Source organism: Anser brachyrhynchus, assembly GCF_964034855.1.
Source record: "Anser brachyrhynchus genome assembly, chromosome: 13".
NCBI classification, from domain to species: Eukaryota; Metazoa; Chordata; class Aves; order Anseriformes; family Anatidae; genus Anser; species Anser brachyrhynchus.
Window position 1 is genome coordinate 21603036 of NC_137708.1, and position 23070 is coordinate 21626105.

At 50.2% G+C, this 23070-nt stretch overlaps 2 protein-coding genes across 9 annotated transcripts in view; one reads left to right on the forward strand and one right to left on the reverse strand.

The window, feature by feature from the left end:
* Positions 1-2237: 2237 nt before the first annotated feature.
* On the reverse strand, positions 2238-10966 carry ATP1B4 (ATPase Na+/K+ transporting family member beta 4). The gene is made up of 8 exons (XM_080553807.1): positions 10214-10966; positions 8326-8488; positions 7019-7147; positions 5885-5989; positions 5480-5676; positions 4866-4922; positions 4218-4313; positions 2238-3651 (listed from the first exon to the last, which is right to left on the reverse strand). The coding sequence occupies exons 1-8, from the start codon at positions 10250-10252 to the stop codon at positions 3490-3492; spliced, it is 948 nt and encodes a 315-aa protein (XP_080409933.1). The 5' UTR covers positions 10253-10966; the 3' UTR covers positions 2238-3489.
* The window catches only part of TMEM255A (transmembrane protein 255A), a 33562-nt gene continuing 16477 nt past the window's right edge, over positions 5986-23070 (forward strand). For 2 of the 8 annotated variants that reach the window (XM_080553796.1, XM_080553798.1), the window contains exons 1-3: positions 5986-6827; positions 6975-7040; positions 21775-21837. In XM_080553796.1, the coding sequence (XP_080409922.1) occupies positions 6606-6827; positions 6975-7040; positions 21775-21837 (351 nt within the window). In that variant the 5' untranslated portion in view covers positions 5986-6605. The other 6 variants (XM_080553800.1, XM_080553801.1, XM_080553797.1 and 3 more) reach the window with 4 other exon arrangements.

A 23070-nucleotide genomic window follows, 5' to 3' on the forward strand; every position in this document is an offset into this window, starting at 1 on the left:
GTGCACAGACGAGAAACCTTGCAGCCTTTCAGCCCTGCTCCATACGAGGCTTGGCTGTTCTGAGCGCTGACTGAGAGCACAGCTTGTTCAGAGATTCCTGCAGCTCCATTGGAAAGCTTGCATGGGTTAGTAGGCGATCACTGAAAAGCTGTGGTCTAGGAATGTGTTTATAGGATTAATCTGGCTTTAACCTCCTAGTTATTACACACTCAGAAATGTTTAGCAGGGTAAGGGCACAAACTTTATAGTATGAGAAATGCTGACCATAAAGCAGAAACTTCAAATATATATGTGTGTATATATGTGTGTGTATATATATATATATATACACACACACGCATGCTAAAGAAAGTGGCTTCTGAAGGAAAAAATATCTGAGGTTGCTTTCTTTGTTACTTCTTTTGTTCTGTATCTAACCTGTTTCAAAACAGAAGCTAGTCATTTGAGGTTGAATTCATCTTCGTTCCCACTAGGTTTGTGTTGATAGATGACAGAAGCCACTTTCAGCCTATTTGGTCCAGCAAGGCAAAAGCCTTTTGCAGCTTGTGAACTCCGTTCCCATTTTCTGTGCGTGGTTTGAGAGCTGCCAGGTCTGCAGAGAGGTGCTGGTGGCTTGCAGTGTGGTGTTGAGTAAATCTGCTTAGTGCTGAGTCTCTGTGCGCTGAGCCTGTACCTATGCCGTGGGGAGGGCACCTTCAATAACTCATCCACAAAGGAGGCAGTCAGGAACGTTGTTTAGTAGCTCACATCTATTCAGGGGAAGGGAGATCGCTAATAAGATAGTGCTGATTGAGAAATACCTGTGTGTTCAGTTATTTCTGTCCTCAGTGTGACCAAACCTAAGCTCTACCTGAGTCTGACATACTTGACTTTTGCACTGCAATGGGTCCTGGAACCGTCCTGGAACCGAGCTGTCTTTTTTTTTTTTTTTTTTTTTTTTTTTTTTTTTTTTTACGGAGTATAATTTAATGCTGCTGACTCAGACTGGGTTTCAGTTTTGGTTGTCGTGGTCTTTTATGTTGTATCTTTGCTATCACAATACCTGATCTCCCTGCCAGAGAGCTGAACGGTGAATTATTTTGAGGCTGGTAACTTCTGCGTAACATCTGCTTGTCGAGGGGCATTGCTTCTCTGCTGCCAGCAGGTGGATTCCAGCCACGGTTTCATGCTCAGGTTGCAATCTTGCATCACTTTTTTGCATCACGTGCTAGGTTGTTTTATTAAAATGTGGTGAATTCCTGGTTGCACACACACGTATATTTTATATATGTGTGTATATATAAAATATATGTATATAAAAGACTATTTTGGGCTTCAATAGAAGTCAGAAATTGAGCCAGCACTTAAAGGTTGTTGTAGCATGAAGAACAGTGTGTACAGCTCTCCAGATCTTGGAGTGACAGTTTGAACCTGCTGGAAGCAGAATATGTGTATGGCAAATAAAGTTAACTCTGATGGTTGTAAATGTTTGCATCGGTGTAAGTAAACACACATGCAATTTCCCAGAGCTTTTCCAAGGGGCTTTTTAACATGCCTAAGTCTGGCTGTTGGGGTGACAAAAAAAGAATTGTGTATTGGTACAGCATCTGCCAAAGGACAGTCCCTGCTGCTTCGTGAATCCTTCCACCAGGCAGGCATGGAATGGATAAATAATGCTTGATCCTGTTGCTGGCTGGATAGCTGTTCATTTCTTGGCCTGAAGCACAGTGGGGTTTGTTTCCTTTCAGGATCCTATAGAAACAGAAGTGCTTTAAAAGACCTAAAGCAGTTGGCAGGCTGGGAAACATCTGTGGTTTTAACTTAGTTCTGATGTCAAAATTAGAGCAACTATCGCTGCAGTGCCTTCATGGGCAGAGGCTGTTTTCTGTTAATCAGAACAAGCCCTTTTGGGTAAGTTGTGGAGGAAAAAATGATAACGTTGCCCTATCTCTTATCAGTTTCATGTGGATAATCACATCTGAGGAGAATTAACTCCTAAAATACCAGTATTTAATATTTTTAAGGGTTCTTAAGAAATAGGTTTTGCCAAAGGGTTGATTGTGATACTTGCCTTATAGTGAGACTTGCTGTGCTGGACTTCTAAACTCTTCAGAAAGTTAATCAAATGCTCAAAATTCAAGGATTACACACATTACATTCGTCTTTGAAAACCAGTCCCTAGCTGGCCAGCAGAGCCCACAAAAGTTACAAATTACGTTTGTTACATTAGTGTTTTAAGAATGATACCATAGAGTTAATTTTACTGTAGTCACTTTATTTTTAATACAAAAAAAGACTTCTTAGAGACTTATATAGATCAAAATTGATGGCAGATTAAGTATCTGGACTAGGATGTAGGACAAACATACCATAATGCTCTTGTTCAGTCAGTAAGTAATTTAATAAGTTTGCTTTCCAAGCAGTACGTTATCCTAAGGTGTCCTGTCCTGCTCATAGCTGATAAGAGAGATGAAATATACTCTCTGTATGTTAAATGTGAAGGTGTATAATAAAAAAAAATCTCATTTTCCAAAGAATCAAAACTACTTTAAATTGAGTTTGAGTGTCTGTAGAAACAAAGTGTTTGGCTGTAATAGATGCTGAAATCACCACTGCTTTGCCCTGGGGAACAAAGATAGCAAATACCTTGATCGACATGAACACAGATTAAGCCTTGTAACGCCTCTCTGAGCTAGCTCAGCCCTGCTTCCACCTGAGGAGGCTGGGGATGGAGCAAAGTGGGGGCTTCCCCAGGGAGGAATATTTTTCACGGGCACTTCTGGGCGTGAGCAGGGGAAGGAGGAGTTGTGAGCCGTGACAGGGAGAGAATAAAGAGCTCCTTTCATTTGTCCCCTGCCCAACAGACTCGAGAGAAGTACTGAAGTGAGGAGGAGGGAGAAAGGCACTTGTCTGCCTGGGAACAACTGGAAAGGTTCAAGGGCTGCCCTATGTGGCCTTTGCTCGAGCACCTGGCACAAGCTGACCAAGCTGCATGAGGTGCTGAGGCTCCTAGGAGGCATCCTGAGATTTGCCATTTTCACTTCTTAGCTGTCACTGCAAGCATAATCCAGATTTTTTGCTGTTTATTATTTTAACAAGAATAGTACTTATAAATTACCATCTTGTTAGCATTTGCCTGAGAAATGCACATAAAACTATGGTGAAGACTGAAATTTAAAGCCAGGAAAAATGCATTCCGCAGGGGTGACTTGTAAAAGACCTTATGAAAATAGTGTTCAGATACCAGAGTTCCTCTAATAAAAACTGAAATGCTCTTGCAGGTTCCCTGCCCAGGGTATAACTTAGCTTTTACTAATAATGATTTACATCAGCTGGTAAAAGATGTGGTTCCACACTGTTGCATCTCATTTGTTTCCTAACTATAAACAAAAATAAATTAAAATTTTCCATGTGTCTGTTTTCCTAGCAGGAAAAAAAATGCTGCCTTTATGCTTTAAAAAGGAAAAAGCCTCTGCCTGACAAAACCTAAGTGCCCTGTGTTTGCTGTGGCTACTTCCCGATGCTGAGCATGAAGATGATCCGGCCCAGGAAGCGGTCGCTGTTAACGTCATTGACGATCCCTTTCCCGTGCAGGCTGCACTGAATGGGGACCAAAGAATTCCTCTTCACGTCTGTGAAGTGCATGGCCACCAGTGGGGACGTGTAGTTGACCTGAAAAGGAGGGAGATTTGCTGAGGGAGCAGGAAAGCAGGCGATGTTCTGTCATGGTCAGTAAATATCACGGGTAATTGGCTGCATGACCCAGCTCAGCCCCCACCAGTGGGACCAGAAACACACTGGTGTTTTCCCGCTCTGCATCAAGCTGCTCAATTTGCAGTGTTTTTGTCATGTCTTTAATAGGAACCTCATTTTAAGGGGCTTTTCCTCCTGTGTTGCCTGTCACCTTCCCCAGCACCCTAGGAAAATGGTGGTGTTGAGACCAGTGTTAGTGTTAGTTAGCATCCCCCCAGAGTTAGTCTGGGGGACTAGCACAGCCAGTCCTGGACTCCAGGCAGAAAAAGTAACTGTTCCCACTGCTGGCAAGGGAAAACCAGCGTCCCTAAAGATTCCCTGCAGTTTGTCAGAGACAAAAATAGAGCGCTGCAATCCCAGTGCCCATGGCCTCCCTCCTGCCTGCAGCTGCCTGAAATAGCCAGTGAGTGCATCTGTACCCTCTGCAGTAGCTCCTTCCCAAGGAGAGGTAACAAAGCCACCAGAACATCCGAACCCTTACTTACATGTGTGATCTTGCCGTAGTAGGGATAATACATGAGGTCAAACGTGCCATTCCCAGGGTAGAAGTCCACTGACCTCAGGTCACTCTCATTGCCTTTCTGTGATGGAAACAAAAAGGTACTCACGTAGCATGTGGGGCACAAAATAAGTAAGGCAAAGGAACTTTAGCACAAAAATCTCCTGCAAATCCCCACCATGGCTCAGCTGCGCCAGCTGCTCACTCACTCATGGCAGGTTTGCTCTGTGAGCCAGTGGCTGCTGCAGCGAGCCAGAGCGAAACTGCTAGGAGGGTATGGGTGAAGGTTACAGCGTTTGCTGCCCATGGGTCTCTCTCTGTGCTTGGCTACTTCTTTATCACTCTCTAAGGGTATGATCCAGCTGCTGCCCTGCATGGGAGTCGCTCCTGCTGCTGCTGTCGGCTTGCAGGGTGCTCTCCGTGACAGGGCTGTGGGTGGATGCCAGCAGCTCCAGCCTCCTCCCCCAGCTCCGGGGGCTTTGGGAACCAGCAGTGAGAGGGTGAGGGCCAGGATGGGAAGCAGGAGGCTCGTGGGCAGCCCTCAGCAGACCACCTTGCTTGGGCTGGGGGCGTGAGGAGCACAGGGCCTTGAGAGGGCACTGGGCTAAGCTGAGGGCACGGCGCGCGGCAGTACCTGCACTTTGCAGTCCACGCTCACGGGGACCCCAGCACCAGGGCGGTAGCCTATGATCTGCAGAGAAAAAAGACATTCACGCTTATAGGAAATGCAACACCAAGCACGTGCTGCCTCCCTTTCTAGAGCTCTTGTGCACGGCAGTCACATCGCCCAGGAAGACCACAATGTGTCAGGAGAGGTAGAGCAGGGTGCTGGGAGCATCCCTGGTATAACACAGCCACCTCCCCACACAGCTCGCTTCCCCCCCTCCTTTATTTTTCCAGCAGCATGCGCTGAGCTGCCAGAATACTGGAAATTTTCTAATAAATTTGGTTCTGCAAAAATACCCATTATAAAGAAATGAGGGCCTGAGGTGTAGCCCTAAAGCTCACTTTAGGAGGCTGGCACAGGTGCTGCCATGCACCCAGCCCTTCATCAAATCAAATCTGGAGAGTTTTGTAGTGCTTCCTTTTTAGGTTTTCTGGTAGGTACAAGCCAGCAGGTTTGGGGCTTCTCGTTCCCTGTTTCCCTGGGCCTGAGAACAGGATGAGTTTCGGTCCCCGCACAGTCCTTAGTCTGTCCCACTGGGATCCACTGAAGGAAGGAATTACGACAACCAGATTTTTTTGTACCCGGTTCATCTTCAGCAGGATGCAGGGCTGGCCTCTGGAGTAGCCAAATGTTTGATCCTCGATTCCCGAGCAGTTCTGCAGCAGCGAGCGCTTGAACTGGCAGGCCTTCTTCTCTTCGCTCTCATTGCCCCCTTGGATGAAGTACTGCCCCGAGATGCACTCAATGTTCTTCTCCTCTTGAACCTTGTCATCATAAGCTGGTGGAAACCAAGCGACTCATTAATGCTTCTCCAGACCTGCTCACATCAAATCACTGAGTGCACCCTCACATGAAGGGCAGTCCCTCCTGGATCGGGAAGTTTCCTCCCACAGAAGCTCCTGAGACCACCTCATGAATCCTCCCTTTCCAGGCAGGAGATGTGAGGCACCCAGAAGTGCTCTGCCCCACGGCCCCCCAGCACCCACCTGCTAGGAAGTGGTGCATGCTGTCCACGTACGGCTGCCATGTGCTGCGCTTGGAGATGTTGAAGGCGATGGTGAATCCATTCAGGTACGGCCTGATCATCACTCCTGAAGAACAAGATGGACGCCGTCAGAGCAGGTATGGGGACTGGCCATGGGCTGGGGAGCACGTCGGGTGGGCTGGGCACGGGCATGGGCCAGCAGCACCAGCTCTCAAGCAGGCAGTGACATCGTTATCATCCTCATCATCCCCATCCTCATCTTCCTGCAGCACGCAGGGGCCAAGGGACCCCCATGCTCTCAGCCAGTTGTGGGCAGGGAGAGGGCCAGGGGGTCACTTGTTCCCCACTGACATGAAAGCCCAGGGAAATGCTGCTTCTGCCATGGGGAAAGAAGGTTTTGAACATTGTTCCCTATTCCCCCCCCCCCCAAAGGAAACAAAACCAAAAAAAGTGTAAAAGCTACTCCTGATTTGCATTTTGGTTTTGAAGGTCTGAGGTATAAAAGGGCAGCAGATGAAATGAGTGGGTATCATCTATGAAATGCCTAAACTTGCCTCTTTGAGAATAATCAGAATAATTGAGTACTTACAATAACAATTAATATAATCTGAACAAAGGCTTCACGTGGGGGCTATTGAAGACATCTGGTCCTCTCCAGACAGCCTGATGGCTGGGGAGCTGCAACAGCATTGCTGCTGCACTGCACAGTAGCACCCTGGGCGATGCCGTTTAGAAGCACTTTGCTGAACCAGGCTTGGAGCCTGGCCCCCACAACAGATGGGGACAGGTCTTCAGCTGGTGGAAACCCAGTAGGGCTCTGCCTGGATCTGCAGCAGCTGGGACTTGGCTCGGGACAATCTCTGGTGAGTCTCTTTGGTTCTTTATTTCTGCTTCAACAGAAGCTTCAAGATCTTACCTTGACTCTCTGTCCATTTGCAAAGAAGGTAAGAAAAAAGACCTCTACATTTAGTCTGCAAAATTTTCTATTATGTCTATTATTATTAATAATTATTATAATTAATAACAATTATTATTATTAATAATTAATACTAATAATATTTCTTTCTGCCTACCCAACTCTTCCGTCACAGCTTCCCTGTGTGTGCCAGCAGAGGCACCCGAGGCCGGCACGTACCTGGTGGAGACACGCGGTCCCGGTAGGTGGGTGTGTAGGGGCTCAGGGTGAGCAGCATCACGTACATGCAGAAGGCGAACATCCCCGCCAGGCACGTGTAAAAAACGAAGTAAAACAGTAAGATCAGGCCTGCAGAGCAGAGAGGGCATGTTGCTGTCAGTGCAACCCAAGCATGTCCCATGGGGATGCTGGCAGCCACCTCCACCCTGACACCAGAATTTTGGGGCATGGGGCTGTTGGATAGACTCCCTGCCTGTCCAGGCCCTGGGGATGGATCCTTTGGGTCTGTTTTGTGGCATAGCCCTTCCCAGAGCTGGGTCAGGACCCAGGAGGGGGCTGCGTGGAGGTGCTCCCACCCTGACCTCCCATTGGCTGTGATGAGGACCCAGGCACTGGGATCGCAGCAGACGGCATCACCCAGCCCGCGGCACCGCCGGCATCTCAGCCCTGACGTCCAGGCACGGGGTTTGTTTTCCTCAGGGCCAGGCTGACGGCTGAGGATGTCTCAGGAGGCCACGGCCTATGAATAAAACCCAGTGGCGCGGAGCAAAGCAAAACCTAACCCAAACATTTCCCAGGAGAAACGTGCCGGCAGCGCGGAGGGAGCCCTGGGAACGCAGCTGTGCGCAGGCATGGGGCTGGGAACTGCTGTGGGGCTGCGTCCCGCTGCGGGCCAGGATGGGGCAGATGGGGCTGTCACCACCAGGGGTGGCATCACTGCCCACCCGTGGGGCACCAGGAGGTGCTACCCGTGTGCTGGTGCTCACTGTGCCCTCCCCATGCCTGCAGATGTGCAACTTCCAGCACTGCTTGGCTGGGGACGCATCCATGCCAGCCCAACAGTTGTACCCAAGGAGCAGTGGGGGGATGGGGAAAGGGACAGGGACAGGGACGAGACCGTCCTGGGGTGCAAGGAGGGCTGTCCGGCCAGCATTCACTGCAGGCCCACCACTACTGCCACCTCACCAGGTGCAGAGGGCTTGCTCCCTGCTTGCACTGGCAGGATCCAGGCCACAACAGAGCTGGGGTCCCCTGCATTTTCTCCGTCTCTTAATTTTTTTCTAAACTTTTGCTCATGAGCTCTTGATAAACACTGGCGTCCAGACCAAGGTAACTTTTTCTAGGTTGTCTCCTTGTCCTCCCCCTTGCCAACTAGCTGTTTTTATTGCCCCGCTCAGAAATGTGCACCCCTCACTTCTGGGACGGGGTGGTGATCCAGGCTAGTGAGGATGTTCGCAGGCAAGTGCATCCACCATGAAGGAGAAAAGGCACCAATCCCTGAAAACGAGGCTCAAACAAGGACCTACCCCAGCTCTTGGCTGTTCTCCCCAGGCAGGTTCTCTCCTCTGGGTTCCACAGGAAGGTCTTCATCTCCCCGGCCAGGTCTGCCCAAGTTTTGTTCCCCATCTCTGCCTTGGTCTCTGCTTCCCCTGTGTTGGGATCCTGCACTTTCTCTTCATCCTTATTTTCCTGGAAGAGTTACAGAACACAACCCCCACAGGCAGGCTGAGCATCTCATTGGCCAAAAATAAATGCAAAAGCACTTAATAGCTGGAAATGTTTCAAATTTCCATTTTCCCATCATCACTCTTGAGTTAAGGACGGCGGTTTCTGGCTGTTCTGACTTATGATCACTTAGATTCCAGTGTTCTTTTTTTTTCCATGGCACTGCGGTCACGCTGAGTGCCGTCTCCTTGTCCTGGCATTTACAGAAGTTTGTCTTCTCTAACCTGCGTCAATGCGACCACAAGAAAGCCTGCAAGCTGGGCGAGCTGGGGCTGTTCCCACACTACCACATCTCTTATCACATGCGCGCATTTTCCGTGCTACTGCGGATGACACCAAGCAGCATCACTGAAGAGGTCATCCGCTTTATTTTTCTTGGCGTGCAAGCAAGTGTTTAGTCTTTGGAGAAATCCCTGTGATGTTATTTTTTGAATTACACCAAGTTCCCAGGAAAGGCGCATCCCCAGGCACAGAGAGAGTTTTCTTTGTGCCACGGCCCTGGTGATGAAGAAGCATTTATCTGGAGCTCACAGACGCTAAATTCTCTCTCTCTGGCCATGAGTCACTGGAGATGTGATTTAGGGCGACTGTCCCTAAATGCCTTGAACCTGGGGAAGCTCTAAAACCAGGCAGCAATGTGGGACGGGGTGCAGCCCTTGCTTGGAGCTCAGGGCTGGGTGACCCCAGAGCAGGGCTTGCCCACCAGGAGGAGTTTCTCCCCAAACCCACCTTTCCCCAAAGGAGCAGGCTTAGTGTCGAGGTTGGATGCCGGGAGAATGGGGGCTGAGCTAGGACACCAAATGGAAAGCATGCAAAACTGGAGCCCTGGACTCGGCCCATCGCCTCCCTGTGCCGTAAGGCAGAGCTTGGGTGCAGTTGGCTGGGTCTGGCCGTGCTTGCAGCGGGCTCGGGGAGATGGGGCCATGCGGGCGAGCACAGCCGGACCCCACAGCAGCTGCATTGGCAGCTTGTGCCAAGGGCCGTGGAAACCCACTGGCTGCGGACACCTGTTGGGCCAGCGATGCATTTATAGCCTGCGGATTGCCCTGGGACGCGGCCAGTGGCTTAGCAGAAAGTCTGGCTAGGAAATCCCTCCGGATCGAGGGGGATTGAGCTCCGTTCAGATACTGCGAAGTAGTGAGAAGTGGGGGAAAGGCGTGGGTGTGCGAGGCAGAACACCTGCATGGGGCAACTGATGGAGAAAGATGACAAGAAGGAGGAAGAAGAGGATGAATTCTCCTTCCTCCCACTCTCCTCCCCGCTAAAAAGAGCCGTAGCAGGGGAACACAGGCTCCATGCTGCAGATGCAGCACCCAGTGAAGGTCCCATCCTGCCAGCTCAGTGGGGTGGGCTGAGCGGAGCTGGGGCAGCTGGCTGGGGGCCTGGAGCAGCTCCCCCAGCACTGGCTGTTCCCGTGAGGATGTCCGGGTGCTGAGGGTGCATGGCAAGCAAGGAAGGACAGGGCAGGAGTCCGGGACAACCGTAAGGATTTTATGGAAAGCCGCTCACAGGGCTGCAGCACCGCCGGCCCCGCTGCCTCTCCCTTCCCTCCCAGTGCACAGCGCTGGCATTTCGCAGGGGCATCAGGCAGCATTTCCTAAAGCAAAGCTGCCACTTTCACCCGCCAGGAGGTGAGCTGCGTGGCTGCAGCCCCTGCCTCGCCTCTCGGAGCAGCCCCCGAACACTTACCGGCCTTTTGCCTCCTGGGGAGGCAGCGTTCAGCTCCATCCCTGGCTCTGAAACAGACAAACGTGAGCGTTAGCCCAGGGCTGAGCCCAGCGCCTCTGTCCCCACCGTGGGGCCCGTGGGCACAGCCCCCTGCCCACTGCAGCCCCCAGCCCCGCTGCTGGCTCCAGCTGAGCGAGGCTCCCCCAGCCCAGGGGGGCGGGAGACCTTTGCCTGCCCGCAGTGGTAGCGGCTGACGAACCACGGCTGCTTTTGCTCACTCACCCAGAAGACTTCAGTGTTCAGGAGTGGGTCAAAAAATAACTTGCTTTCCTAAGAGGGGTGAGCTCAACGCAACAGAATCCCGTTCCGGGCATAAGGCCCCTGCCACCTGGTGCCCTTTGCAGCGGCCCCGCAGCGTACTGTACTGCTGGAGCCCCCCCAGCAGCAGCTAACACCCGACACGGGGAGCGGGGCGCTGTGCCATGGGGAGACGGGGTGTCTGTTAACAAACACTCGGCAGTCACTAGGGCTCTCGGTGTCTGTGTGGCTGTCAATATGTGCTTGTCAGTCACCGCCGGACCCCGCTCCACACTTGCAAAACCTCTCTTGCAGCAGAGGGGCAGGTTTATATTTATCCCTTTGAATCGAGGCAGCACCTGGGGGCACACAGCGTCTGCTCCCCAGGCATGGCCAGCGGGACATGCTCTGGAGTGATGCCTTGCTGCATCTCCGTGCTGGGGAGGATCACATTTTCCCTTGTCACTGAATTATGGGCACAAGAGGCTGTGTTAGGGTACAGGGTGCTAAGGTCCTGTGGCTGTGAGGGACCTGCATGCTGGGAGCAATGGGTTGTGGGTGGGGGGCAGTGGGGGGATGAAGAGAAAAGCCTTGCTGAACCTCCTGGAGTAGCTCCAGCAGCATGGGAGCTATGTGAGAGCCACCGTTCCTGTTGTGCCCCATGCAGCTCTCGAGGAACAGTGGGGTTTGTTTTACACCAACAGCCTGAGCTGGAGCATGGCACCAGCCACTAGCTCAGCTCACACCCCCAGCACATTTCAAACATAGCCAGAAACCTTCCTTTCTTCAGGCCCCGCTTAGCGGTGAGGAAATGCTGCCTTGCCACAGCCCTAGGCTTTGCACCGAGGCATGGGGACGTCACAGGGCCGCAGGAGCCGAGTGCTGTCTTGCACCGCCTTTCCCGCGTGTGGCCGAGAGCTGCTCCCCAACTGCGCTAGCAAATGTGCCCAGCAGGAAGGAGCGGGATCTGGCAGTGGCCCCGGGCTGCCCCATGTCTGCCACTGGGCACATAGTGGGGCTAGCATGGTACCAGAGCCTGTGCAGGATGGAGCTGGGATGGGGCACTGGTGCTCCACAGGGCCTGTGGGACTTGGGGTGCACGCAGCTCCCCGTGAGCACACGCACGCCCCTGTATCGGTGTGCATGGGGCTGTGCCGGTTCATCCAAGGTAAATAACTGCTGCTTTCTCTGGAGGCAAAGCGTTCTTTGCCATTAATTGATCTGGGCATTTGTAGCTTGCCTCTTGCACCGCTGTCAGTGTGTGCTTTCTCTTTGCTCCCGGGAGAGGCTGGTAATTAGGCTCTTATCCAATAAAAGTGTGGGTTTTTGAAGTAGAGATAGGATTAGTTTCTTTTAACTTGATGAAATATGATTTGGCTTGAAATAATTACATGATTTGCACTTAGCGCCTCTCAGCCCAGGGCATTAAAAATGATTTACAAGCAATTACAAAGCCTGCTGGGAAGATGCTTTTATCCCCATTTTACAGACACGATTTGGAAAACAGAGGCTAAGGGCCTGCCCCAGCTCCTCAGCCAGGGACATGAGGTGCTCGTGGGGCCTCTCACGATGGGGCCTGGGCAACATCAGGCACTGCAGGGAAACCGGAGCACTGGGAAGTAAAAATCTGCACCAAAACACGGGGGGACAGGGGCTGGAGGTGCCCAAGTCTGTCTCTGATTGTGCTGGATTCACCATCGCCCCGTGTGGATGGGGAGGACAGGGACGTTTGGCAAAGGATGGGAGCACCCAAAGCAGCAGGGAATTGAGATGGGGGGGAGCTGGTGGGGTGTAGAGAGGCCAGGGGAGCGATGTGGGGAGCGGGGAGGATGAGGCAGGGCAGCCCCAGCCCTGAATTTTGTGGTGTGCCACTGGTGAGCGCAGGGGGCCGAGCGTTGCGGCACAACTTGGCTACAGGGCAGCACTTTCAGCCCTCCCATCCACAAAATAACCCCCTGGGCAGAAACACCCCACCGCACCCCAAAATGTGCTAACGGCTGTGAGGGCCGAGTTGTAATTCTGGCGGGGAATTAGGGTGTGTGTCTGTAACGCCCCTCCCCTTCTCCCCTAGTGATATTGGGGCTGCCACGGGGCTTCACGGCTCGGAGGGTGCTCCTAACGGGGCCGAGCCAAGCCCCACTGCGAACCGGCCCGGCCCGGCCCGGCTCAGCGAGGGGTCCCTCAGCTCAGAGCTCGGACTCCCGGGTGGGATTTCGGGCGTCGCACGGAGCCCACAATACCCTTAGGGCCCCACAGCGAGGCCCCGGCCCGGCCCCCACCAGGCTCCGAGCCCGCCCCCGGCCCCGCAGCCGCCTCAGCCGCTGCGCGCAGGCGCCGCGGAGCCGCTGCCCGGGCCGGGGCCGGGGCCGGGGCCCGGCGGGCAGCATGCGGCAGGCCCTGACTCAGCAGCGGCCGGGCGGCATTGCCTTGCCCGACTCCGTGGGTAAGCGGGGCCGGGGGCGGGGGCGGGGGCGGGGGCGGCGGCGGCGCGGCCATGTTGGGCGGAGGGGCCGGGGGCTGTAGGGAACCGGTGGTTACTGGGGGCTGCCCCGCTGCACGCTCGTCCCCCCTCTCGCCGAGAGGAGTCGGCGCTGTGCCCGGCGGCAGGAGCTGGAGCACATCGGGGCCACACGAAGGTAGCTGTCACTCCGAACTTCTGCAGCAATCTGCAGAAAACCACCCTGGTTTGGTAGGGGGCTCGCCCTGCTGACACCCCGGTTGGTGGTGGGTTTGTGGCTGTTGTGCTGAGGACGTTTCTGGGGCTCGATGTAAAAATGGTCTTAGTGAAGCCTGAACGCATTTCGAGTGCCATTCCAGTGAAAGAATTAGGTGATACGCAGCGCTAATTTCTTTACATCTGCCTCACAGACTTAAACGTGAGCTGCCTCATATGCTCACACTGCAAGATACCTCTAAACACGGCAAGTTTAGAGGTATCTGGATAAATCACAGAGAAAAGGCTGTTACTGCCTTTTAAAAGGAGAGATGGCAAAGCTGCGCAGCGCTTGTGGCTTCGCTTTGCTCTCCTGCACGTAAAGCTGCACCAGGTTCAGTAGCAAAGAGGAAAACAGCCAAGCTACTGGGGAATTTCGCAGCAAAAATTAATGTCCTGATGGGTGATTTAGCCAGGGCAGCCATCAGTGGGCATGCTGTTTACAAGCCACAGGACCGCTGAAGCAGCTGCAGGCGTCCTTCTGGAAGTACAAAACCACTTTATCAATGTACGTGTAACAAAGAAGCTTTTCAGAGAAAGGAATAATGACATTAGTGTCCTAGAACAGAGATGAAGTGGAGATGATTGCATTATCCGTGAGATTTCAAATTAAAGGGTTATGGTGGTTTTTCTTCAGACCTGGGATTAAAGCATTTGGCTTTTTTTTTTCCCCTCTCTTATTAAGGAATATTTAGAAGATTTCAGAAGTTTTTTGATTGGAAACCTTTTGTTCCACTCTATCGCATGTCAGTGTGTGTCACTTGTGAGCTGGGAAACAATGGAGAAATGCGAATGTGGGGAGCACGGTTGTGAAACAAGTTCCAAGTGCATATGTGATGTTTCAAGCTTCTTGTTTTAGAGCATTTTCTTGAAGAAAAGTTACTACAAAATACTCTGGTTTTGAGGAAGATGGCATATTTTGCCATTTTTCATTGTGACTTTTTGAAGGATTGATAATGGGAAATGCAGAAGGACCGGTGTGTAGCTCCATGTGTATGCCCCGCACTCATTCAGGCTGGCTCTGCAGGGCTGTTTGACAGGCAAACGAGGATCTGCACACCCACACAGCCTAACCCTAAAGAGTTTAAGCTGTGTGAGGAACTTATGGCTGTTCTACTTCTCATTTACCAGCCAAGCTATAGTGGTGATCAGAAGGTTGGTGACCTACTGTGTGTTTAAGCAAGACAGGTTCTTCCCTCCTTCCATTCAGAACTAAGCCCTGTAAAAGGTAGTAACTTGCTCCCCCCCCTTTCTGAAGCTTTTTGTTCAGCTGAACCTTTAGTCCCAGTGGTTTGGTATTTCATGACATTTCTGTGATGCTTGCATTGAAAGGATGACATTGGAACTGGAGTGTTGCACAAGCTCTGGTATTTGGGAGGCAGTATGTTCAGAATGGCCTGGTATCTTGATGGATTTTAAACACCTAAAAGTCCAGATTTTATATTATTAGCTTATTTGGCAGATTTAGGAGAATAAAAGGAGGGTGCTGATAAAAGATCCAGCCTGGGCCCTAGGGATGCTTTAGCAGTTATTTGAAATCTGTGTTTTATTTGGAACTAGCACCTGTCTAGATATTCACTCCAGCTAAGAACTGACTAACCACTTGTCAGATCTCTTGCTTTTGGACCTTGTGATGTCCCATTACTGCAGTTACAGATGTGCCCAAGGGCACAAGCAGGAGAAGAGCTTTCCTTCCAGAGATGCTAGCAAGTCAAAAAGGACACTGTTTTTCCCTGCAAACTCCTTCTGCCTTTTATCTCCTTGTTGTGGGGTGGTAAGCCTGCTCAGGACTCGGCTGTGCTTTTGAACTCATCTGCTTTTTGTGGATGTGATGGTTCAGCATGGAGCTGATTGTGGCTGTGCCAACACAGAGCATGGACCAGCTCGGTGAGGATGTGCTGTGGCTGGTGGTGGGGTCTCTGCTTGACGGGGAGAGCTGTCCCTGCAGAGGAAGGAAGTGGTTTGTACCAATGTGCGTCCATGTAGCTGTTGTGGTGAACACAGAAGATCTCTTTAGCTTTGTTGCAAAAATTTGCAGACCCTGGAGAAGGTGCAGGCCCTTCTTTACAGTCTGGAACATCCATCGTCAAGACAGCAAGCTGCCTTGTGAGGCCTGAAGTGCATTTACCTTTGGAGAATTTCGGCAGGACAGTGGTGTTTGGCTTGGCCAAGTCCTGTCAGCCCGTTGAGTCAGCAGTTCCTTTCGGCGGCTGTTTTTTCTACCACATGCAAGCTGCCAGAGTGCCCTGCTCACCTCAGATGGGGGCTCCCAGGGGTGTTTTTGTCCTGGTTTTGGCTGGGATGGAGTTAACTTTCTTCTTAGGAGCTGGTATTTTCCTCCTAAATCCAAAACACAGCACTACATCAGCTCCTAGGAAGAAAGTTAACATGTCCTGGGTTTGGCTGGGATAGAGTTTTCTCTAGGGAACATGCTCCATGGTAGAAGCAGCCCCTTGCTCCTGGGGTGCGTTCCAGCCCTGCTTTGAAATACCTTGCAAGGTGCTTGTGGTGTGCACACCACTTGGGAGCCTCTGGAGTGGGTAATGCCTCTGCCTGCTCCCTGGGTGCTTTGGAGAGCCCCGGGCTGCAGGGATGGGATTTGGAGTGGTCCCGGCAGCCGCGGGGAGCAGGCGCAGCCCCGGGGCAGGCAGGGGACCGTTACAGCCTGTTATCCTGCCAGCTGCTCGCTTGCGATGGGTTGTGTTTACATAATGCATGAAATATAATCAAAAGGCTTGTTCCACAAAGTGATTTAAAGATTGCAGAATACACACTGAACAAACACCCCTAAAGATTTTGCTGAGCGTAAGATGGCAGCCAGCTTTCCTCTTGGCTGATGGGATCACTATTTTATATTTATGTTTGTTTGGGAGATCTATAAATACATTAAAAAAAAAAAAGAATTAGGCAGCTGTATATGAGTTTCCTTAACCCACAAATTCATTATTCAAACATGTAAAAATACCTGGCCCTTGCTGAAAGTAGAGGATGATACCGCAGGGGAAGTGGCTGTTACTGGTGATGTCTCATTTATATGGAAAATTGTGGATGCCTTCTGATATGTTTACAGTGAACAGTGAATTTCCCCCTTCAAAACAGGTGGTGTAGAGTGTGGATACTTGGCTCGATGTAAGCAGACATATCAGAAAAGAATACCTAATGGTAGTATTTCTCATTAGGTCAATTGTCCCAGACTCGAAGGGACTGGAAAGCTTTGTTTTATCTAGGTGAGCTTTGCCAAGTTACAGTTCTTAAGGCTCTCTTCATCCATATCCAAGCAATGATAAACAGATGTGAATTCAGATGCCCTAGTTAGCAGTTGATAAAGCATGTTAGTGAAGGTGAAAAGAGACAGCCAAAACCAAAAATATTCTCACGTTACCAGAAAGGAAATTCACTGTTATGTGGCTGGTGGTGGGAGGAGAATTTTGCGATACAGTGACCGTCCCCAGATGGAATTAGCAAATTCTGTTGTGTATGTGTGTTTTTAGGGTCGTTCAATAGAAGAAAAAGAAATTCCCTCTACGTAACTGTGACTCTCCTCATTGTGTCAGTATTAATTCTAACGGTGGGCCTAGCTGCTACAACAAGAACCCAAAATGTGACTGTTGGAGGTTATTACCCAGGGGTTATTGTAAGTATAGAACTCCTAGGTAGGTCTAGAAAACTTATTGCCTACAAAGTCCCTTGTGATGCTGCAAATGTTGTAAAGGGTGATCTTGTCCTGAATATTAACGTATGCTCAGCTACTTCATTGCAATTTGATTTATTTGTTTTATTATTATTTTGCACCTGCTGCTCATTCCCATGCAAAAATCCCATCCAGTCAAGTGGCAGTTTCCCCTGAGCTTAGGTAATTACATGCTTTTGATCTAATAGTGAGACAGATAAATAGGTGTGACGTCAGTCAAAGCAACGCAAGAACTTCTTTGTTTGCATGCATCAGATTAACCCCAGCCATAAGTGAGAAGGACCATGAGGTGCTAACAACAGCTGAGAGACTGGGTTTTAGGATAGACTAGTTCAGCTGAAAGGGACCTACAAAGATAATGGAGTCCAAAAGCAAAATACTGTTCATATGAACTCATGGTCAAAAAGTTCACATGCAGAAGTGTTTAATGGTTGGGAGTCTGAATGGAGAACCACGCTGGCAATAGCTTTGGCAATTTGCCAGGGAAGCATACATATCAAAGCGGCTAGCACATCGATTTTTTTATTTTTATTTTTTAAATCAATAAATGAGAATGAGGAAGGATGATCTTCAAATTGCTTAATTTAGGGAAGACCACTGGTGCCCAGCCTTCCTGCCAGTAGATGTACAACCGTCTGCAGAAGCATGTGGGGACAGTACATTGTGCACCTCCTGGCTCAGAACCACACGTGTGCACTCTGTGGTGCTGCCCAAAAAGAGGTCCAGCATGAGCTGGAAAGCACATGCTGGGCTGTCCCGATGTCTGAGGCATGCTCATACAGGAGAACCAAAAGGACTGAGCTGCAGCTAAATCCATTTCTTAGGAGCTGAGCACAACTGCAGCCCTCGAGCTAGAGGCTCCTGGTGTAACAGCCAAAGGCTGCTGTGCGCTTAGGTTTGGAGCCCCAAAGTCGGAGGTTTAAAGCCAGGTCAGATTACTAGGGGGAGAGTTGTTCTTGCCTTATTGCTATCTGATTTATTTACCATGCACTGCTGATCTCTGGGAGGTTTTTACTTCCCTGTGGACAAGCTCTTCTGTGAGTGAAGAAAGCCCCTTTGTAGCCATTTGTGTGGAATGTTATTACAGACAGCATTTGGTCTCTTTGATTTAGGATCAGTTTTCTGGCTCATGCAAGTAACTCTGCTTTTGGACCTGATCTTTTTAAAAGAGAACTATCGAGGAAAGGTGTTGAGAAGGGTGACGATCTGGCTTCCAGCTCTCCAGGCTAAGCCTATGCTGTCAGCCCGAGCTGGACCTCGTGCCTCAGAGCAGGTCCCCCAGACTGCCGCAGATGGTGGAGCCTGGTGTTTGCATCCCTGTGACATCTCCCTTGCTATTTATTCTCTGGCAACGTCAGCACCGCTTGCATGTTTTTTGAGACTCGATCTGCTCAAGGGCTTCTTGAGTTCCTGTACTTGAGAAGGGTGTTGAGTCACTCACTTTATTTGGAGACCCCCTGATTGTGTCTGTAGGCTTGTCACCAAATTCCCTCTCTCAGTCCACTAAGCTGTGGAAATGCACAACCACCTCGCTGCTCTCCTGAGCAGGAAAGCATTCCCGTTTGCTGCTGGGTGCCTCAGCAGGTACTTAAAGTAGCTGATGTTTTGTAACAAGATGGGATCTCTCCCTTTGCTGTGCTGAAAGGGCGTTGGTGAGGTGTCCCTGGGCAGATGACATCCACAGGCAGTGGCTCCACAGAAGTCGTGTCACCCACAGCTTCACACTGAGGTTAGGCCCACACATGTCTCCACGGCATTGCTGGTGCTGTTACTCTGTGTCAGTGAGGAAAAGAGAGAGCCCCAAAGCTCTGTTTTGGTCTAGCTTTGTGCTCCTCAGCCTAGGGCCCTGACATGTGCGAGTAGACGAAGCAGCAGGCTCCATCTGTGGTCGCACAGCAGCCCTGTGGTGATCTGGGTGGACGTTCAGCTACCCTGGGTGTGATGGCTCCACATATGTGCTGTCACTGACACCTGGCTGGCACTGGCTTCTCTAAAAGTAGATCTGTACTGTGCCATTTGGCCGCCAGGGTGCCTCCTAGCCCCCAGGCCTAATGCTCCTCCCTTGGATCGCCTGTGTTGGGTATAGAAGGAAGTGTATGTCTGTGGGGAAATCACCTTCCTAGGCCTCTGCTCCTGAGGAAGGACTGAAGCAGGCACTAGAGACCTTCCATGCGTCAGTGGGGTTTTGTTTTTTTCACAAACAGAGCAGTTCCTCACTGACACAGCTGGAGGAGCTGAAGCAGAGGGCACGAGGACGTGTCCCGTACCTAGGCTGCCTTCACTGCCACCCTGACCACTGGTACCTTCACAGCTACTTCTGTGAACACCTCAGCGGTGCCTCCATGGGAAATAGCATCACCTGTGGCTGGCTGACTGATGTGGGCCTGGGAAGCCCAGACTACAAGAGTGATGCTCAGCAAGCAGGAGTAATCATCAGGTACAGAGGGCAATTACCCTTATGGGAGTGGGGATCACAGGTTGAGAGGTTAGCTTAAAAATCCTGCATCTTTTTAAAGTAATAACTCACAAGTTTCTTCCATCTCTTTTGTGAATCTTCAAGAAAAATGTTCTTCAAGACTTCTCAGCTGTGAACTCCAAGAACTCTTTCGCTTTGTACAGTGGAAGAGGGGTGTCCAGCAGCTGCAGAGGCAGCCAGATGTGGCACAGCTCTGTGCAAGACAGCCGGATTGAGGAATGGGACAGTGCCTCTGTGAAGGCAGAACAAGGCTTATAAGAAGCCTCTTCTCTGTGTTGCCGTGTTAAAGGCCATCCATGTGGTACAAATGCTCTCTCCAAGTTATAACAGCTTCTGGCATCAGTGTAAATGATTGACCTTTCTTAGGCTTTGAGTGAAAAGCCTTTTCTGTAATGGCTCCTTGTCAAGGAAGTTGGCCTCGGGCATTCTTCTGGAAAAGCACGTTCATTTGTACCCTGTCCTCCTTCCAGACAGATGTCCCCGGGGGATCCTATCCACCAGCAAATAACAGTGATGCAATTAATGCAGATTACTAAGGGCTCTGATGAAGAACTGCTGTTTTTCCCATTAATGCAGGATGAGAATCCACCAACTTATTTGATCTTTGCCCATTGGATGTGCTCAGTCACTCTGATTTTTTTTCTTTTTTAGTTATCTTAAATTATCTCAAGTCTCTCACATTTTGGTTTGGGGCTGCTCTGAAATGCCATGTGCACTTCTCTTAAACATGTCAGATCAAGTTTAAAGGGTACAAAATGGTTTTCTTGAATGTTTGCCTTAGGTGTATATTGCCAGACATCCTCTTTGCTGCTAAATATCACCAGACTGAAAATATTACCTGGATCCAAGTCACTGTTAATGCCTGGATCGCTCAGGTTTGGGGCTTGAAATTGAATTTTAAGACTCTTCTTACATGGGAAAGGTGGGGGTTTTTGTTTTCCCAGGCTGAATAAAATAATAAAAGATCAGCCCAGAAACATCAGCAGATCTGTTTGGGGCAGTTCAGCCACGCCCTGGCTCTCTTCCCTTTTAGTGCCTGCCCTCACTGCTGTGCTTCACACCGTGGTGGCTGGTTCCTTTGGAGCCCAATGTGGGTCCGCTCAGAGTGCAGCCCAGACAGCTGGGAAGCAGTAGCTAAGTCAGCTGCTCTGCTTTAATCCCCTGCTGTTGGAGACAGCACTCTTTGCTGCCTTTTGCACCAGCACCAAATGTTACAGGGCTTAAGCAGGGCATGGTAAGTTTTAACACCAACTTTTTGTCACGTTTCTGCCTGCTAATCTCTACTTATGCCCCTCCTTGTTAATACTGGATTTGTTAAACCATTCCTTTCCATTCCTGGATCTTAAAATACCGATTTCAGGTTGCTTGACCCGTTCTTGAGCCACTGCAACTTGTTTTGTGCCTTACTTTGCTTCCTTAGGAGCTGGCCAGTTATTTAGCTTTCTCACCCAGATCTTCACTGCCCCCCTCATCTACTGAATGGATTTGTAGCCCGCTGAGTACAAGCAATGGCAGCTGTAGGACTTCCCAGCATTTCTCTTTGCTGACCAAGAGAAGCGGGGTTGTGTGTGCTATGCACTGATCAAAGACCTTTCTAGTTATGACCCTTACAGAAGTACGTCTGGATCTTCCCCTGTAGTCCTCAGTTCCCTGTTTTTAGCTTGGTTGAGGCATACTGTGTCCTAGAAACTTCTTTAGTGTAGTTAAATAGCTTAAGGCTATAGAGAAAGGTGGTAGGACACTGCACTCCTAACTGACTTCACTGAGCTGAAATAAAAACAGGGTTGTCAGTTACAGCAGCAAGAAAATATGCTTTTGCTGGAGTAGCTCATTCTGTTGGCTGGGCTGCTGTGGGCTCTTTTGGTGAAAGAAAGACACTGGCTGATGACACTTCACCCCTGGAAGTGAGGGGGGGGTAGCAGGTGGAGAGAAACTGCTGAGTCTTCGTGAGCATGAGCTCTCCCTTTTTTCATGCTTCACATCAAGGGACTCTGAGCTGAAAACTTAGGTGAAAGCTCGCATCCTTGGTGAGGTTACTAGAGCCTGGTCCTGCAAATGCTAGTGATGTCCTGCTAGGTTTGCATCTGAGGACTGCTGAACGTTGGCAGGGTTGTTCCAAGACAGCAGTGCACATCCTCATCCACCACCCATTTCTCAGCATCACCAGGGAGGGGATTGAGGTCAGAATTCATCCTTTTGGTTTTTACACACCTTTTAGTGTCACATGAGGGATACACTTGACAGTTCTAACTAGTGACAGACTCCATTGATTTCCTTGCTGAGGGAAGAGTGCTCACGCATCAATGTGTTCTTTTGCTGCTTCTGGATTTAATTGTGTTCTGTCTGTATGTGAAATATGTTGGGTGTTTTCCTGATCTAAATGCTAACAATATGTTGTCTTTCAGCTTGGTTTTGGGTCGTTTCTTGGAATAATTGGATCAAACTTGATAGAAAACAAAAGGCAAATGGTAAGTTCACTATGTAGACTTTCAAGAAAAAAAAAGTGACAGTAACTTGAATTTTGTATGTGAAGAGTGTTACTAGTTTTCCTAACCCTTCCAGGCTAGAGTTGCATGCCTCTTGAGAACTGTGGATGGTTCTTGGCAGCCCAGGAGAACAAGGCTGTTAACCCAGATATTTTTTTAAATTTTAAAAAATGCTTGAGGAAGCACACAGTGACTATACACAGTCTCATTGAACTCAGTGGGATTTTTCAAGGGCTCAAAATAGTGTTTGGCATTTTCAGGACACTCAGTGCTTTGTGGACTCACTCCCAGCGCTTTTTCATTTGAGCTGTCACAGTATGTGGCACAGAATAGAAATAGTTTAGGTACAATACAGTTATTTTAAATCTTTTAAAATAAATTCCTAGAGGCTTGAAGCTCTGCAAAAATTGCTTTTGGTGGCTTTCTATTCTAAGCAAAGGATAGAGAGGAAGATCAAGCACGTGGTGAAACAGCCAACCCAGAGACGAGGCGAAAGCCTCTAGAAGGCCCAGCAGAAAGGCCTGTCTTGGCTGGGTCTCTCATGTCCCCTAAGGGTGTCTTGCAGGCTCTGTTTCACAACCTCTTCCTCTTCCCACCTGTGCCTGGAGGTGCTTGGAGGTGTCAGCAGCTGCAGTGTCCCTCCCAATGGCTGCCCCAGGCCCTGGCAGCAAGGTCTTTCCAGCCTTCCTCATGTGAGGTGGCACGGGGGGACCGTGCTGCAGCTGCCCGTCCTGCGCGCCCACCACCACTGCCTGCTTTTGCAGTGATGGAGCTGCCTCTGCAGAGAGGCCTGTGGACTTGCTTAGCACCATGTGCTGCTGACAAAGGTAGAAGGGGATCTGGAGAAATTCCTGCTTGTACTGTCAGAGGCTGGGCTGCCCTTTGCTTTGCAAGCAGCGTCCTCCCCCCAGAGCACAGCCCTGGCAGCAGGGAGAGGATGGGACAGACCCTGCAGGAGAGGAAACCTTCCTTTCCTACAGGGCTCAGGGTAGGTGGGTTTCCTGATGGCTATTTCTTGTTCTTGCACCAGCTATGTGAGAGCAACATGTCCTGCTCCTTCTGTCCTTGCAGCTTTCCAAGCCTCTTGCTCATCGTGTATTAGAAGCAGATCAGAGCCTGGTTGAGCGAGCATCATATTATACCAGTGCCATGTTCACAGGGCTGCTCGTAAATGACAGCGTGGCTCTGACCTGGCTTGGTTGTTTATTCTGAAGA